Consider the following 17,465-nt stretch of genomic DNA (forward strand, 5'->3'; position numbering starts at 1 on the left):
GGGCGCCGGGCTCACCCTCTGCCGCCCGGCGGTCCCAGGGTGGCCGCCGAGGGACCAGTGCCAGGCCCTCCCGCAAGCCTCCTGTGGCGGTGGTGATGTTTTATGGCTCAGAGCCGCAGGGTGGACCCAGCCCCCAGGCGCAGGGGCCGTCAGCTCCGAAGGCACGTGCAGGAGGGCTGTCTGCCTGATCCGGGAGCACGGCCGCTCTGCGCAGGGCTTCTCGGGCCCTGGGGCCTGGTCCTCACAGGACACCCCTCCTGGGCCTCGGGGGCAGGGTGGGACGCACTGTGGCCCCCAGGGCCTGGCCACTGCGGCTGCTGGCCCCGGCACCAAGCCTCGGGCCTCCAGGCCAGACTCCTGTTGTTGTTTTAGTGTCGAAGGTGGAATCAACCCATTAGCCCACTGATGGATGAGTGGACCAACCAGTGCCCCTCTGCCTCCCTCCTGCCTCCTCCCTCTGCCTCCCTCCTGCCTCCTCCCTCTGCCTCCCTCCCTCCACCTCTTCTCTCCTCCCTCCACCCTCTGTCTCCCTCCTCTCTCTGCCTCCTCCTTCCTCTCTGCCTCCATCCCTCTGCCTCCACCCTGTCCCCCCTCTCCCTCTGCCTCCTCCCTCCTCCCTCTGCCTCCTTCCTCCACCTCTATTCCCTCAGCCTCTACCCTCTGTCTCCCTCCTCCCTCTTCCCTACTCCCTCCTCTGTCTCCATTCCTCTGCCTCCATCCTGTCTCCCTCCTCCCTCCTCCCTCTGCCTCCTCTCTCCGCCTCTATCTCTCTGTCTCTACCCTGTTTCTCTCCTTCCTCTTCCCTCCTCCCTCCTCTCTGCCTCCACCCCTCCGCCTCCATTCCTCTGCCTCCACCCTCTCTCCCTCCACCCTCTCTCCCTCCTCCCTCTTCCCTCCTCCCTCCTCTCTGTCTCCATCCCTCTGTCTCCATCCCTCTGTCTCCATCCCTCTGTCTCCATTCCTCTCTCTCCATCCCTCTGTCTCCATTCCTCTCCCTCCTCCCTCCTCTCTGTTTCCATCCCTCTCCCTCCCTCCCCCTCCCCCGCCCCACCTGGCTGCCTGGCTCCTGGGGGCAGCCTTCCTGCCTGCTCACCTGATGGGGGCCGCCTCGTCTCCGCGGTCCAGCCAGTCCTGGGGTGGGATGATGTACATGCACCAGAGCCCCCAGTTGTAGCCGTGGGCGGCGCTGGCGTACTGCTGCACCTCGAAGGTGCTGTACTTGATGTTGTCGATGGCAGGCAGGACGATGCGTCTCCGGTCCTCGCGGATCCGCAGGAGGGCAGGCTCGGCCCTGGGGGGGCAGCCTGTGAGCCCAGCGGCACCCCAGCCGCTTCCTGGAGGCCAGCCCTGCCTGCCCTCCCCACTGGACACACTGACCAGCGGGACCTCTCTGAGTGCCTGCTTTGTCCCCAGAGCTCTGCAGGGCCAGCCGGGGCCCCCCAGCCTCTCAGCCTGACCCTGCTGTCCCCGCTGCCTGCGCCGTGAAGGCAGCTCCCTTGGCACCCAAGGCCCAGGGTGCGCCATGCCTGCCCTAAAGCCTGAACCCATCCCTGAGCTCCAGGCCACCTGCCGCTCACTGGAGGGCCACGGGGCTTGTGCAGTGCACGACCCACACAGCAGGCCTGGTGAATGGGGCGAGGACGGCAACGTCGGAGGTGAGGGGCATGTGGGAAGTGCAGCTGGGGTGGCAGGAGCTGCAGTTTTAATGGGGTGCTCAGTGTGCGTTGCTCTGGCCATGACAGGAGCTGGGAGCTGGGGAGCAGCCTGGGAGCCGTCCCTCTGAGCGGCCGGCTTGCTGCTGCACAAACCCCAGGCAGGGCCCAGGGAGGGGGCGCTGCGCGGGCAGGTCACTCAAGGCCCTGGGCAAAGCAGCCCGCCAGCCTCGGGGAGCAGACCGCTGCGGTGACCACAGGATGGGTGAGCTGGCGGGGCAGACGCATGACTCTCGGCAGTGCCAGGAGGTGACAGAAACCTGAGCGTCACCCCAGAGTGGCCGAGGAGACAGGCCTGAGGAAGCCCAGTTGAAGGAGCCACGTCCACACTGCTGGCTGCACCAGCCCCAGAGCCATGGCCTGGCCCTGGGGCAGCGATGGGCAGCGACAGGGCGGAGACGGGCAGGGAGAAGCCGCCAGAGCCCACGGCGGGGACCCTGAGAAGGACGGCGGGCCCAGGGCGGCTCACAGTGGGTGGTCCAGCTGCACTGGGGGAGCCCTGGCCCTGTGGCCACTCCCGGGGGACAGCGCCCAGCAAAAGCCTCAGAGGCTGGACTGGCCGGAAGACCAGGTTTTAGTTCTTCCCCTTGAAATCGGGCCCCTCCCCTGGCTCGACCCACAGGTGCCCAGGCCTGGCTGGCCTGTCCTGGTCATCAGGTGACCAGAGTCCTAGGAGGAGGCAGGGAGCCCACGGGGACAGGCAGGGCCTGCGCGGAGCGGCCATAGCCCGGGAGGCTGAGCCGCCAGGAGCTGGAAGAGGGGACTCTGCCCAGAACCTCACGGGACAGGCCACCCACAGCGGGTCTGGGGCCCAGAGGCCTGCTGTCTTGGGCCCTGTGCCCTTGGTTTCAGTTGGGCCCGAGGCCACGGTCACTCTCCCTGGCCACTCAGACCCGCGTGGCCCTGGCCCTGTGCGCTTCGGTAGCTGGACGTGCCTGTGTGGCGGTGGTCACGGCTCGAGGGCTCTGCAGACGTGGCCGTGGCAAGGCCACACGCTGCTCCCCACGCCCTGTCTGGATGCCGGCCACTGCCCTGCCCTCTTCTCTGCCTGCCCACCCGCACTGACCCTGCCTCCTACAGGCCGGGCAGGCCCCCCACCCCCTGTGCCGGCATCCGAGGGGCAGGTCACTCAAGGGACAGAGGGCCATCCTGGGCTGCGCCAGGGCCCTGGGCCCAGCGAGCGAGGAGCCCGTCCCCAGGCGCCCTCCCCAGACCCACTTCCTACTGGCCCTGCCCCCTGGGCCTGCAGCTGGGGGGTCTCCGAGGGCCGTGGTGCAGGCCTGCCAGCGGAGCCGCCTGACGTCCCCCTCCCGCTCTCACCGGAACCCGGTCCTGCCCTGCGTGGGCAGCCGCCTGGGCAGCAGCGTGGGCAGCAGCCTGGGCTCTCTGACCTGGAGTGTGCCATGGGGGAGGCCATCTCCCTGCTGTGTAGAGTGGCCGGGCCTCTCGGGCCTCGTAGCCTGCAGGGCCCCACAGCAGCCTGGCCCCAGCCCAGGGTGGACGCTCCCACCTGAAGTCCCCACAGGGTCGCACACCGTGTCCCCAGCCTCCGAGGCCCTTACCAGCCGGTGTTGAACTCCACGTGGGCGTCGAAGAAGCCGACCACGGGGGCGGTGGCCGCCCTCCAGCCCTGCAGCCGCGCCCGGATCAGGCCCTCCCGCCGGCTGTTGCGCACGACCTTCACCAGGCCTGGGTACCGCCGCTGCACGTACTGGTCCAGGCTGAGCTTGAGCTCGGCTGCAGGGGGGAGGCCCACTCAGCAGCCTCCCAGGGGCCCGGCCACCAACCCGCCGTGGGCCCATCCCATCTCAGGGACATCCTCGGGGTCCCTGGCGGGGGAGCTCGGGGAGCGGATGGAGGCCCTGAGGTGGTTCCAGGGAGAGCAGTGCTGCAGAAACAGGCTCAGCTCAGAGGCATCAAGACCGGGGCGGAAGGTGTCCAGCCGTAAGAAGGATGTGAGGCCCACGGGTTAGGGGACAGTAACAGCCCAGCCACATAGGGAGCACTATGCAGCCCTGGAGAGGGAGGAAGGGGCCCAGTGCATCCTGGACCAGCCCCAGCAGTGTGCCCGTGGGACAAGCGGCCACTGGAGGACACGTCCAGCCTGAGTCCACTTACAGGAGGCCCAAGAGCAGCAAGTCCTTGGGGACAACAGGATGGGGCAGCAGGGGCTGGGACAGTGAGCTGGTTTAAGGGGGCGGAGCTGCAGTTTGGGAAGACCTAGAGTCCATGGTGGCCGTGGCTGCCCAGCAGCACCTCAGGAGGGCCAACTGGGTGCCTCCCGCCAGCTCATGGAAAGGGAGCGAAGCACCATGTGATGAGCTGGAGCGGCTCCCCCGTGTCCTCTCGGGAAGAGGGACGCAGGCCCAGGATCCGCGCACGAGCAGGCTGGCTGCCGCCCTGAGTGCAAGGGCCCGGCCCTGCGGCCACCCGGGGGGCTGCAGGCTTCTGCCTCATGAGCTGCGAGGTCCGACCCCAGGGCCCGCCGTGGCTCCGCCCACCTGACCCCAGGGCCCGCCGTGGCTCCGCCCACCTGACCCCAGGGCCCGCCGTGGCTCCGCCCATCTGACCCCAGGGCCTGCCGTGGCTCCGCCCATCTGACCCCAGGGCCCCGTTGTGGCTCAGCCTGTCCGACTCCAGGGCCCCGTTGTGGCTCAGCCTGTCCGACTCCAGGGCCCCGTTGTGGCTCAGCCTGTCCGGCTCCAGGGCCCCGTTGTGGCAGGCGGCCTCACCGTTGTCGCTGTTGTCGTCCACCAGGATGACCTCCTTCAGCAGCCGGGAGGGCGTGTGGTTGACCACGCTGTGCACGGAGCGCAGGATGACAGACAGCGCCTCGTTGACGAAGATGAAGACCACGGACACCTGGGGCAGGTCTCCCGAGTAGGTCAGCTGCCGGCACCTGCGGGGCACGGGTCAGCGTGGGCAGGGCACCGAGTCCTCCAGCTCCGGGACAGCGGGCCGAGGCCCAGTCCCTCCTCTCAGGCTCCAGACGGGCAGTGCTGGCTGCAGAGTCCATGCCAGCCAGGCCTGGCCCGGAGTTGCCTGGTGGGGGTGCGGAGGAAGAGGCCAGGGCCTCAGAGCCCACCCAACTCGGGGCAGGCGGGCAGCGGAGGGCCAGGCCCCGTCGGAGAGGTGACGCTGGGATGGAGCAGCGAGCCAGACACGCAGGGTGCCAGGGACAGGGCACCCAGACCACGGAGGAAACAAGGACGAGGACCAGAGGGGACCAGAAGGTGACACAGACCGAGGGGAGTGTCCAGGCTGGCCTCACAGTGGAGGCCCGTGAACCAGGCTCTGGAGAAAGGCAGAGGCAGTTCAGGAAGTTCAACAGGCACACGCACACACACATGCACACGCATGTACACACGCATGTACACACATGCATGCACACATGCACACACCACACACATGTGCACATGTGCACACACATGAGCACACGCCACACACCCCCACACACGCACCTGTGCTATTGCTCACGTTGCGCACAGGGGGTGAGAACTTCACACGCTGGGAGACCCACCAGGCAAATAGGCACGGCCTGGGGACGGAGGGGACAGGGAGGGGACAGGGCAGGGGTGTGGACCTGCCCCCAGCACCCAGGACACTGGGCAGCACGGCCTGGGGACGGAGGGGACAGGGCAGGGGTGTGGACCTGCCCCCAGCACCCAGGACACTGGGCAGCACAGTGTGGGGACAGGGAGGGGACAGGGCAGGAGTGTGGATGGACCTGCCCGCAGCACCCAGGACACACTGTTAGCTGGGAGGTGTGGGTGACCAGCGGGCAGCGGGCCTCCTGGCAGAGTCTACGGCTGGGCAAGGAGCCAGGTCTCGGGAGGCTGTGCGTGTGCTGGAGGCAGGCGATGCTCCGCCCAGAGAACCCAGGAGTGAAGGTGGCCTGGAGCACTTTCCAAGGCACTCAGGGCCTCCGGGTCCCTCTGTGCCGGACACTAGCCACGCTGGACCTGCCCCCACCCTAAGTGCTCCGTCCACAGCGGCCTTGCTCGAGCGGGAGCACAGCCCTGGTCCTGCTGTGGCCCAGTGCGGGTCAGCAGCAATGCTCGGCCACTCGTGGGGAGGGATGGCCAGGGTCGCCCAGCCTGGGAGTGGCCAGCAGCACCCTGGCCATGCCTGCCTGTGTGGACAGGGCTCTCAATCCTTCTGGCTGCCAGAGAGGCCCCGACCACCACTCTGAGCACGAGGACCCTCCCCACCCACCTGCAGCGGCTCCTCTGAGGGACAAACCCTGCAGGTCACCACAGCATGGACAGGGGCCATGGACGGCAGCACGGAGAGCCCGTCGATCAGAACAGCAGCTCTGAGGAGAGCCCGCGGCCCACCTGCCTGTGGAGGAAGCCACGACGGCCACTGCTGCAGGAAGGCCCTGGGGGCCACCGTGACGGGCTCCTGTGACGGGGCCTCCGGTGATGGGGCACCTGGTGACGAGGTCTCCATACGACGGGCAGCAAAACCCCGGTGCCCGAGCCAGGGACCTGCCTTTGCCACGTCTGTCAGCATCCAGGCCCAGACCCTGCCAGGCAGCCCGTGAGGGTTGATCTGGAAGGTCTGTTGCCCACTCCTCACCCTATGGCTCAGCAGCCCAGGGGAAGGTGAGCCCCTGTGAGAGCTCAGTTCTCAGGAGGGCCGACTTTCAGCAGGGTGGATGGACCTGAGTCCCAGCAGAGTAGTCTGGCCCTGAGATCCAGTAGGGTAGGCTGGACCTGAGTCCCAGCAGGACAGACTGGAGAGGCCTGAGTCCCAGCAGGGTAGGCCAGACCTGAGTCCCGTGTGGTTCAACAGCATACTACCTCTTGGGGTCCAGGGAGTCTGGACTCTGTGGTGCAAGCTGGCCCTGGGGTGAGGTTGCCAAGAACTGCCCAACACAGCTGGTGGTGGGGACACTGGGTTCCTTAGACAGGAAACAGGCTCTGGTGTCTGAGGGTTGAGAGGAGAAGGAAGCAATCCACGGAGGGGTCCTCTCAAAGCCGACCACCTTCCCCAGCACACTGGAAACGGTCGTGAATTCCCGCAGAGCGCGTTCTCGGTGGGAACTTCTCCTACGGTTTCCCAGGACCGTCCCTTGAACTAGCTGCGGGTGCAGGTTTGGCAGCCCTGGGACTTGCAGCTTGAGGTTCCTTTCGCCGGCGCTGATTCTGCCACCGTTAGTGCTGCTGGGCCCGCGGTCTGCCGTCTCTCTTCGTGCTGCATCGGGCGAGAACGCGCTGGTGGGAAGACCAGCTCAGACCTGCGCCTCCGCGTCCCCTCACGGTCCCAGGCCCGTGTCGGGGACGCGCACTCTGTGGGGCTTTTCCATCTCTGTGACCGTCTGGAGCTGCACTTCCAGGAGGCTGACCACCTGGGATCCGGGGCCCAGGGCTCCGTGCCAGGCTGACCATCCCACCGTAGGGCTCTCTTGTGTCCACAGGTGCACTGGCCTGGCGGGACTGAAGGTGAGGGTTCTGTCCCCTGTCACTACCAGGTGGACCCAGGAAAGAACGGAAGCCTCCCTTGCTTTTTTAAGAAATGAACTTTGTTTTAGAATTTCGGAAAGGTCGCGCACATGGTGGCCGGGCCCCGGCGTCCCTGACGTCCATGTTGGCGTGCCCGTGGCCAAGGCTGCAGCTGGTCTCACCCGCGGCTCTGCAGCCCAGGAGTGGGGACAGCTCGGCAAGGGCTGTCCAGGCATGGGTCCCGTCCTGGGGCCATAGCCCCACAGCAGGCCAGGCCAGGCCCGCCCCCTCCAGGCAGCTGCGTCCTGATAAGCCCCAGATGTGCCACAGGAAGGGCGACTCCCCTGCCCTGGGGTCCAGCAGCCCTGCCACCTGCGTGTCCCTCCCCTGGGGCTGAGGCAGGAGCACAGCCTCCCCAGGACACAGGTGCTTCCCTGCGCTGCCTGAGCCACCTTGCTGACCTCTCGCACCCCAAGGTTGCCTGCCTGGGCAGGAGGCAGGGTGGTCGGGTGCACAGTGCTGCCAGCTCACTCTTAGCACAGGCAGAGCTCAGACCTAGGAAGCAGCTGCCCTGAAGCCACCTGCTGGGGACCAGGAGGAAGGCCGCAGGGACGCCCCAGCCCTGCTGCCTGGTCGTGCGTGGTCCCACCCAGCCAGGTGGGACCACGGAGCATGAGACTCCATGGGGAGCACTATCTGAGCCTTTCAGCCTCCAGAGCTGGGAGAGAGAGAGGGGAGAGAGAGGGAGAGAGAGGAGAGAGAAAGAGAGAGAGAGAGAGAGAGGAGGGGAGAGAGAGAGAGAGGAGAGAGAGAGGAGAGAGAGAAGAGAGAGAGAGGAGAGAGAGAGAGGAGGGGAGAGAGAGAGAGAGGGAGAGGAGAGAGGGAGAGAGAGAGAGAGGAGGGGAGAGAGAGAGAGAGGAGAGAGAGAGGGAGAGAGAGAGAGAGGAGGGGAGAGAGAGAGAGAGGGAGAGAGAGGGAGAGAGAGAGGAGAGAGAGAGAGAGAGAGAGGAGAGAGAGAGAGAGGAGAGAGAGAGAGAGAGAGAGGAGAGAGAGAGAGAGAGAGAGGGAGAGAGAGAGAGAGAGAGAGAGAGAGAGAGAGAGAGGGAGGGGAGAGGGAAGGGGAGAGGGAAGGGGAGAGGGAAGGGGAGAGGAGAGAAGGGCGAGGTCAGGCTGGTGCTCTGTGGGGGCCACAGGCACAGAGGCCCCAGCTCAGAGCCCGAGAGGCAGGCAGCCTCCTCCTTCCCGTGGCTGCAGGATCAGAACCATGTCTCTTCCAGGGCTGGGCCACGGGGACCGGGCCAGGCTGGAGGCACGAGGAGAAGTTTACGGGATGCCCTTCAGGCCCCTGGAGAGCTGGGCCTGGGAGAGGACAAGGCCACTGGAGCCGAGGCTCTGAGCGACCGCAGGCCGGCTCCGCAGGAGGAGAGCGGCCGCCTGGGCACACGGGGTCAGGGCTGCGGAACCTGAGGGTGCTTCTGGGAACGGGGCTGGGGAGGGCTCGGAGGGCAGGCCTGGGCAGAGCTGCTTCCCGCCTGGTGGCAGCAGATGCAGCCGAGATGCTCCACCCCAGCAGGACTCGCCAGCCAGCTCCCTGGCGGGGCGGCCCCAGGTGCAGGCGGGCGTGCTCACCTCGCACCTGCACCCTGCGTGTGCACAGGCGGTCTCACCCAGACACACGGGCCTGCAGGGCTCCTGTCCTGCCCTGGACGCAGGATCCCCCACTGGGTCCCTCTGGGTGTTCAGCTGGCACCTCGGTGGTCACACAGCAGGAGGGACCACCTGAGACCTGGGGAGCAGGAGTGCCTTACAGAGGACTCGCTCTGCATCCGGCTCTTCCTGCGGAGAGCCCAGGGCCAGCCTGCCGCGGATAGGCCCTGCCCTGCCACCCCAGCGGGTCTGAGGAGCCTCCTCCCTTGGCTGCTCTGCAGCGGCCGCAGGGTCCATGAAGAATCTGCCCGCGGCCGGGCTCCCAGAGCAGGGACGGGTGGCTCTCCTGAGGCCCCGGGCACAGGCCCGGGGAAGGTGTGGGCTGGCGAGGGTCCGGCTGCCTGGCTGCTCACGGCCAGGACTGCGCTGGTCGAGGGTCGCGGCCCCTTCGCAGGGTCCTGGGGGCTCCTTCCTCACTGACGCTGCTCCACCTGCCTCCGGGCGGCATCCCGGGGCCGTCTTGATAGCCGAGGCCACGTTATGTGCTTGGTGGCCTAATTAGAGCAGCAGCTTAATTAGAAAAGCTTTCTCGCTCCAGGCGAAGGGAAATCAACTGGCGTCCGGCGGGAACGGCGCGGCCGCCGCGCGGCACCGGGAGGGTGCCACAGGTGTGCGCATGCGCCCCAGCCCGAGCCCATCCACGTGAGCAGTGCTGATGGGCCGCGGAGGGAGCGCGGTCCTGGGGGTGGAGACCTGAAGCCTCCGCCGGCAGGACTGGGCGCGGGCTGCTCCTGGTGTTCGCACTGCGGCCTGCTGAGCGCCAGGGCGGCCACGGAGGCTCAGGGTAGGAGCCTCCCACCTGGGTGTCCACCCGGCCTTCCTCCAGGGCCCAGCCTGCAGCCTGGTGGCTCCACATTGGCCACCGCAGGTTCTGTCACCGTTTCCCGGCCGGGACTTTGGGACTGAGGCCGGGGGAGGCCCTGTGGTTGTCAGGGTGGCCGGCACAGCGCGGCCGCTGGGCGCTGGGATGGCGGCGGCTCCCTGCCTGTCTTGGAGCTGCTCGCCTGTGCTGGACTGTGCACTGGCTTCCTCCCGCAGGGTGGCTTCAGGGCCTTGGGTGGCTTCCAAGGCTGCCCTCCGGCCAGCAGGGCAGAAGGACAGTGGTCTCTCCAGATCCCCGGGGGCCAAGTGACGCGCTGCCCTTCCCCTCCCCTGCTGCTTCCTCTGACCCCCCAAATCCGCCCCATCCGGGCGCGAGCTGGAAGTCAGCACCGCAGCTGCAGGGCCTTCAGGGCTCCGTCAAGACACCTTCTAAACCTCTGGCCGCACATCTGAAGGCGGCCTCTGACTCCCTGTGTGTGTTCCAGGAGGTGAATGATTCAGACTTCTGAGTTAAAAAAAAATGTCCCCAATAAAATAATCAGGCACCAAAGATACCAGTTATTTTGGGACTTAAAAACAGCCCGCTGGCCCTCAGAACACTGCAGCCACACCTGTGAGCACCGCAGGGGACCCGGACCCTGCACCCCGGGGCTCCAACCTCTGCCACCCCACAGCTGCGGGTGGGTCTCAGGGTGACTGAAGTGCCAGGGGAGGCAGGACTGCACACGGGTGGCCTTCCTCGAGGCTGGATCGAGGGGCGGGACCGGCTGTCACCCGGGTGCTGTCGCCTGGCTTTTCCAGTGACTGATTTCTATGAAAGTCTGCAGGCCTCTGCCCCCAGCCCCCACCTCATCCTCGGTCCCAGGGGAGCATGTGACCAATAGGTGAGCTCCATTCCGGGCTGCTGGCTGTGATTGGTTCCCAGATGGGCACATGACCCAACAGGAGCCAATGAGACTCCTGCCTGGGACTTCTGTGGGATTGTTGCTGCCAGGCTGTCCTCCCTCCTGTCTCGCCCTAACCGGAGGCCCGGAGGTCCCGCTGCTGGAGCTGCGTGGACTGGGCAGACTCTTCTGTGCCCCCCACCCTCCCACAGGCCCTTCTCCTCCTCCTGGTCCTGCTGGGAGCCCTGAAGGCCGGCTGTGTGGACACAGGATCCCTCCTCATCTGGCTTCTGTGGGGTCCAGTCCAGGGTGGAAGAAATCCGAGGGTGGGGGTGTCAGGGTTTTCTTATCCCCTCCCCTCCTTCCTGCGTCTTGAAAATGATGTCTCCCTCCAAAAGTACCGTCTCCATGGCAGCTGCAGCTCTCAGTGAGCCCCAGTCCCTAGATGCCTTGGGCAGAACAGCTTCCCCCAGTTGCTGATCCGGGTGGTTCATTGTCCCTTATGGGTTTCCTGGATCCTGCCCATTCCCACTTAGAATACCATGAGCTTCCTGCAGAGCCTGACACAGGAGCCAGCCAGAGCACAAGCATTGTCCCCTAGACCAAGCTGTGCCTGAGATCCTGCCTTTCAGTTGCCTAAGTCAACAAACTCTTTTTAACTGGACAATTTTCCATTGGGTTTTGTATCTTACCAATTTGTAGGGATTCCCGTCAAAGGACTAAGGGGGAGGTGGTACCATAGGTAGACCCCAGGAAACAGGGTGGCCCCTCCCCCACAGAGTGCGGGCACCCCAGGTGCCATGTGGCTTGGTGTGTGGAGCTTCGGTGAAGGAGGAGGGGACTGGAGACGCCAGGCCTTAGGAGGAGGCAGAACAGCAGCCGTCCCAGCCCACACCGGTTACAGCCTCCTGGCCCCCAGCCTGCACCTTCCCACCCCACCGAATCTTCAGAATGAGGGTCATGGTCTCTAGACTGGCAAGTGCCGGCTCTGCTGCCTACACACATCTCAAGCAAGAGATGGGGCCCTTCCTGCCTCGGCTTCCCCATCCGCACAGTGCAGACAGAAATGTCCCCACCTCCAAGCCTCGCTGCAGGGACTGAGAGGCTCACCCGGGTCTGGGCAGCACTGGGCAGCAAGTGCCGCATAACCAAGCCCAGACAAGGGCCAGGCACCTGCCCACTGCCCAGGCCCTGGGCCTCTCCACCAAGTCCCTTCCCCGGTTCTAACATGCTCAGGAGAGCTGTCACCGCACACGGATGGCCCCGGAATCCTTGCTGGTGCAGAGCTGGAGGGAGGTCCGGACAGAGCCCAGGAGGGGTGGGCAGGGCCGCAGGCTCTGCCATGGCGGCTTAGTCCACATTGTGTGTTTGGGGGCCTCTGCCTGCCTCTGCTGCCGAAGCCTCACCTCTCTCTGGGAAGATGGGATATAAATGAACAGGCGGAGAGCTAAACAGAAATTCACATTCTCTAACTCAGAGAGGCGGAGGCCGGCCTCCCATCCGAGCCTCCGCCAGCCATTTTCCCACGGGTGACCTCAGTGCAAGCCCCTCCCAGGCCCACCCCACGCCTTCTTCCATGATAGCAGTTTCTGGGGGGAGGTGGGCACTTGCCCCCTAAAGGAAGAAGCCAGAGCTGAATCCTCAGCAGAAGCAGGAGGAGCCCTTACTGTGGGGGAAATCCCAGGCCCAGGCAGACCCTAGGAGGGAGGTGCCCTGAGGATGTGGCTGCACAAGCACCTACCCAGGGGACGAGGGGGAACCCTCAGCTTTAAGAAGCAGAGAAGCTCAGACTTGCTTAAGCAGAAGGTTGAAAGTGTGCGCGTGTGTTTGCACACTAATTTACTGGGAAGGCTAGGGGTGGCTGCAGGACCAGCAGCATCCAGGCCCACATGCTGGCACCAGAAGAATTCCTCCTGACTCCCCATTCTGCCGTCCACTGCAGTGGGTTTTCCTTGGGTTTCTGGAAGCGGCCCTGGAAGCTCCTCACTGTCCCCTCTTAATGATAAGGGGGTTGCAGCTCCCCAGATCCCATCCCTGAAGGTTTACCTGGTGGGGAAAGGATTGGCATTTCCTTCTCAATGGCCTGGAGGTAAGTCCAAGATCCATTCTGATTGGAGTGGTTTAGACCATGTGACCAGCCCTGAGTCAATTGCTGACTGGTGGGCCATAATGCTCTGATTGGCTTAGACCTGTTCACATGATCTGCTCCTGCGCTGGGGCTGGCAGTAGATGAGGGGAGGGTCCCCACACGGGACCTGGGGCTGCAGGTGACCACCAGCCACCGTGGCACGTGGACCCAGATCTGCATGGAGAAGCCTCTGCTCCCTGGTGGGAGAGGCTGGGGGCTGGGGCTTGGCAGTGGGGGCCCCATCTCCACCTTGCTGGGAAAGCAGCCTCAGCAGCACACAAGGGTCCTGACTCAGATGTCCCCGTCCTGGAGGCAGAGCCCCTGGCCTGAGGGGCAGGACCAGGGTCACCAACTTCAGACCAGATGGCTCTGGCGAAGACGAAGACAGTGGAGTCACTGGAGGACGGGCCAGGCGTGAGGGACTGGCTCTCACGCCACTCAGCAGGGCACAGGGGGAACTTGTGACTCCTTGTTCCTGGAACTTTCCACTTAATGTTTTGAGCTGCAGGCTACTGGAACCTCGAGAGGGACACTGTGGATAAGGTTCCGAGAAGATAGGGTCCTTCCGAAGCCAGAGCCCTGGGCCCCAGGGAGGAGCGCACATGGGTGACGAGTGTTGGGCCACGTGGGGCCACTCCTCTGTCCCATGTCGGGAGAGGGTCCCACTCTCAGGGGTCCAGCTCTGCCCAGCCACAGCCCTGCTGCTGCCCGGTCCCTGTCCCGGTTGTCCTGGGCCCTGGGCCACCATGGACAGTCTGACTCTGGAGGACTGGAGACACGCAGGCTCGTGGGCAGTTGCTGTCTCCGTGAGGCGGGGGGAGCTCCTGGGGAGTCCACACTTGGCAAGTGGGTACCAGGAGGGCTGAGCTGTCCCCGGGGGACAGAGCTGGTGCTGGCCTCTCCTGGGCTCTGCCTTGGCTGGTCCCAGGCTGCCCTGCCACATAAACCACACCAGGTGCTCAGCTCTGCCCAGCTCCCTATCCTGCCAGCGAATGTCAGGCTCCAGGAACGGGGTCTTCCAGCTGCACCTGGCCACCAGCCTCGCAGCCCACAGAAGGACGCAAACCCCAGCTGCCACAACCAACAGGCATTTGTTCACGCTGGCAGCCAGAACACCAGGGAACCACGCACACGCACGCACGCACACGCAGACAGGCACACGCACAGGCCGGCTGACGCATGGCAGGTCCCTGGGCCACGTCAGGAACAGCTGCCACGTCAGGACCACTACCTCCCTTCTTACTTAGCCAGCTCTTAAAAATCACCCTGTTTTAAACTCAAGTATGTTTTTCACTCAAAAGGACTTCGCACCTCATCTTTGCTCACAGGCAGCCAACCCTGCCTGTGGACCAGGGGTGACCATGAGGTCCACACACACCACACAGGCCAGCGTCCCCACCCGCCCTGCTCTCCCCGTCTGAGGACTCCAGGTGTGCGTGGGCTGATCCCGCATTTCCTGGGCTTCAACCTCCTGCCTGCTGGCCTTCTCTTCCCCGCAAGCCCTGCATGCGGATCCTGGTCTCCAGGTCCATGATGGGGGTCCTCAATGAGCAGGAAACAGACCCCATCTCCCCGTCTGCCTGTCCTTCAGCATTGCTCCCGGGGACAGGACAGTCACCAAGCCTCTGCCTGCCACTGAGTCACCTGTGGAATTCAGCCCAGGTGCCCACACGCTCAGGGACAGAGCTCTGTCCTGCTGGGCTCTGCAGATGGGGAGAGGCAGCCCGATGTGCAGACACCTCCAGGGCCACCCAGGCACCTCCAGCTCGGCCCCACCAGGCAGCCTGTGCCTTCGCCACGGCTGTAAGGGTCGCGGGTGGGGAGCTGTCCTCAGCACTGGGGCATGGCCACAACGGGGAGGGGGTTGCCTCGGCTTCAGGGTGGTGGGACAGGAGGGCCACTGCCTGCCGAGGGTACGTCTCAGACTCAACACTCAGCTCCCCGAACAAGTCCATGGCAGCATGGCAGGGACTGCCCGGCAGGAGGAGCAGGCGGGCAGGGGTCAGCAGGAGCTCTGGACTGACCACACGGAGCTCAGCCCCCACGACCACCTCTCCACCTGCCAGCTGCTGTTCAGAGGGAGGGTGGCTGGGTGAGGAAGAGGCTGGCATGGCCAGAGAAACTCAGAGACAGAGAGAGAGATCAAGAGACGAGAGATGGGGGGAGAGAGGGAGAGAGAGAGAGGGAGAAAGAGAGGGAGACAGATCAAGAGATGAGAGGGAGAAAGAGAGGGAGACAGATCAAGAGATGAGGGAGAGAGGGAGAGAGATCAAGAGATAAGGGAGAGAGGGAGAGGGATCAAGAGACGAGGGAGAGAGGGAGAGAGATCAAGAGATGAGGGAGAGAGGGAGAGAGATCAAGAGACGAGAGAGAGAGGGAGAGAGATCAAGAGACGAGGGAGAGAGGGAGAGAGATCAAGAGACGAGGGAGAGAGGGAGAGAGATCAAGAGACGAGAGAGAGAGGGAGAGGGATCAAGAGACGAGGGAGAGAGAGGGAGAGAGATCAAGAGATGAGAGAGAGAGGGAGAGAGATCAAGAGATGAGCGAGAGAGGGAGAGAGATCAAGAGATGAGGGAGAGAGGGAGAGAGATCAAGAGACGAGAGAGAGAGGGAGAGGGATCAAGAGACGAGGGAGAGAGAGGGAGAGAGATCAAGAGATGAGAGAGAGAGGGAGAGAGATCAAGAGACGAGGGAGAGAGGGAGAGAGATCAAGAGACGAGGGAGAGAGGGAGAGAGATCAAGAGACGAGGGAGAGAGGGAGAGGGAGGGAAGGAGAAGAACACGAAGAGACAGGGACAGGGACGGAGATGGCAAAGAGACAGAGGCAGCGAGAGGGGTGGCTGACCACTGGGCTCTGCCACCCGCTCGCTCCCGTGGCTGCTGGGCACTCACTTCTTGGGCCTGTAGTCAGGGATGGTCCTGTCCAGGGAGATGCGGTCGCTGAGCTGCGCGTTGTAGCCGTACTCCTCGTACTTGCCTTCCCTCTCCTGGCTGTCGCCCTGCAGGGTGGCCGCCACACCTCCCTGGCCCAGGCCGCCCGGCCCCTCCACCAGGCCGATGGGCTTGGCGAGACCTGCAGGGGACAGGAGAGTCTGGTCAGGCGGAGCCAGGGCAGCCTGCAGACGGCCACCTCCCCAGCCCCTCTCAGGAGCAGACAGCACGTTCCTCAGACTCCGATGCTACACCCAGGACAGGCAGCACCAGTAGGAAGCACAGGCCGCAGGGGTGGGGTGGGCACACAGGGGCACCAGGGCCAAGGGCAGCACCTCTGTGACATGCAGGTGGCTGCAATTGGCTGCCTCTACACGGTGTGCAGAGAGGAGCCGGCTGTCTGTCATCGTCATGGTGCATCAGTAACAGCTCAGGTTAGCAAGTGTGTCGACACACTCAGACTGGCAACCACAGATCAGAACCCCAGACTGGCAACCACAGATCAGTACCCCAGACTGGCAACCCTGTATCCATATGCTCAGACTGGCAAGTGAGTCAATAGCTCAGACTAGCGACCATGTATCAATATGCTCAGACTAGCGACCATGTATCAATAAACTCAGACTAGCAACCATGTATCAATATGCTCAGACTAGCGAACATGTCTCAATAAGCTCAGACTAGCGACCATGTATCAATATGCTCAGACTAGCGACCATGTCTCAATAAGCTCAGACTAGCGACCATGTATCAATAAACTCAGACTAGCGACCATGTATCAATAAACTCAGACTAGCAACCATGTATCAATATGCTCAGACTAGCGAACATGTCTCAATAAGCTCAGACTAGCGACCATGTATCAATATGCTCAGACTAGCGACCATGTCTCAATAAGCTCAGACTAGCGACCATGTCTCAATAAGCTCAGACTAGCGACCATGTATCAATAAGCTCAGACTAGCAACCATGTATCAATATGCTCAGACTAGCGAACATGTCTCAATAAGCTCAGACTAGCGACCATGTATCAATATGCTCAGACTAGCGACCATGTATCAATATGCTCAGACTAGCGACCATGTATCAATATGCTCAGACTAGCGACCATGTATCAATATGCTCAGACTAGCGACCATGTCTCAATAAGCTCAGACTAGCGACCATGTATCAATATGCTCAGACTAGCGACCATGTATCAATATGCTCAGACTAGCGACCATGTATCAATAAGCTCAGACTAGCGACCATGTATCAATATGCTCAGACTAGCGACCATGTATCAATATGCTCAGACTAGCGACCATGTATCAATAAGCTCAGACTAGCGACCATGTATCAATATGCTCAGACTAGCGACCATGTATCAATAAGCTCAGACTAGCGACCATGTATCAATAAGCTCAGACTAGCGACCATGTATCAATATGCTCAGACTAGCGACCATGTATCAATATGCTCAGACTAGCGACCATGTATCAATAAGCTCAGACTAGCGACCATGTATCAATATGCTCAGACTAGCGACCATGTATCAATATGCTCAGACTAGCGACCATGTATCAATAAGCTCAGACTAGCGACCATGTATCAATAAGCTCAGACTAGCGACCATGTATCAATATGCTCATACTAGCGACCATGTATCAATAAGCTCAGACTAGCGACCATGTATCAATAAGCTCAGACTAGCGACCATGTATCAATAAGCTCAGACTAGCGACCATGTATCAATATGCTCAGACTAGCGACCATGTATCAATATGCTCAGACTAGCGACCATGTATCAATATGCTCAGACTAGGGACCATGTATCAATAAGCTCAGACTAGGG

The 17,465-nt window shown here is 63.1% G+C and overlaps 1 protein-coding gene across 2 annotated transcripts in view; it reads right to left on the minus strand.

The window, feature by feature from the left end:
- Galnt9 (polypeptide N-acetylgalactosaminyltransferase 9) overlaps positions 1–17,465 on the minus strand; it is a 71,017-nt gene that overhangs the window by 24,944 nt on the left and 28,608 nt on the right. For both annotated transcript variants that reach the window (XM_047562290.1, XM_047562289.1), the window contains exons 2-5: positions 15,593–15,773; positions 4,445–4,611; positions 3,275–3,449; positions 1,094–1,291 (exon numbers count right to left, since the gene is read on the minus strand). In XM_047562290.1, the coding sequence (XP_047418246.1) occupies positions 1,094–1,291; positions 3,275–3,449; positions 4,445–4,611; positions 15,593–15,773 (721 nt within the window). The remainder of the gene's footprint in view (positions 1–1,093; positions 1,292–3,274; positions 3,450–4,444; positions 4,612–15,592; positions 15,774–17,465) is intronic.

This window comes from Sciurus carolinensis, chromosome 8, assembly GCF_902686445.1.
Source record: "Sciurus carolinensis chromosome 8, mSciCar1.2, whole genome shotgun sequence".
Taxonomy (NCBI): domain Eukaryota; kingdom Metazoa; phylum Chordata; class Mammalia; order Rodentia; family Sciuridae; genus Sciurus; species Sciurus carolinensis.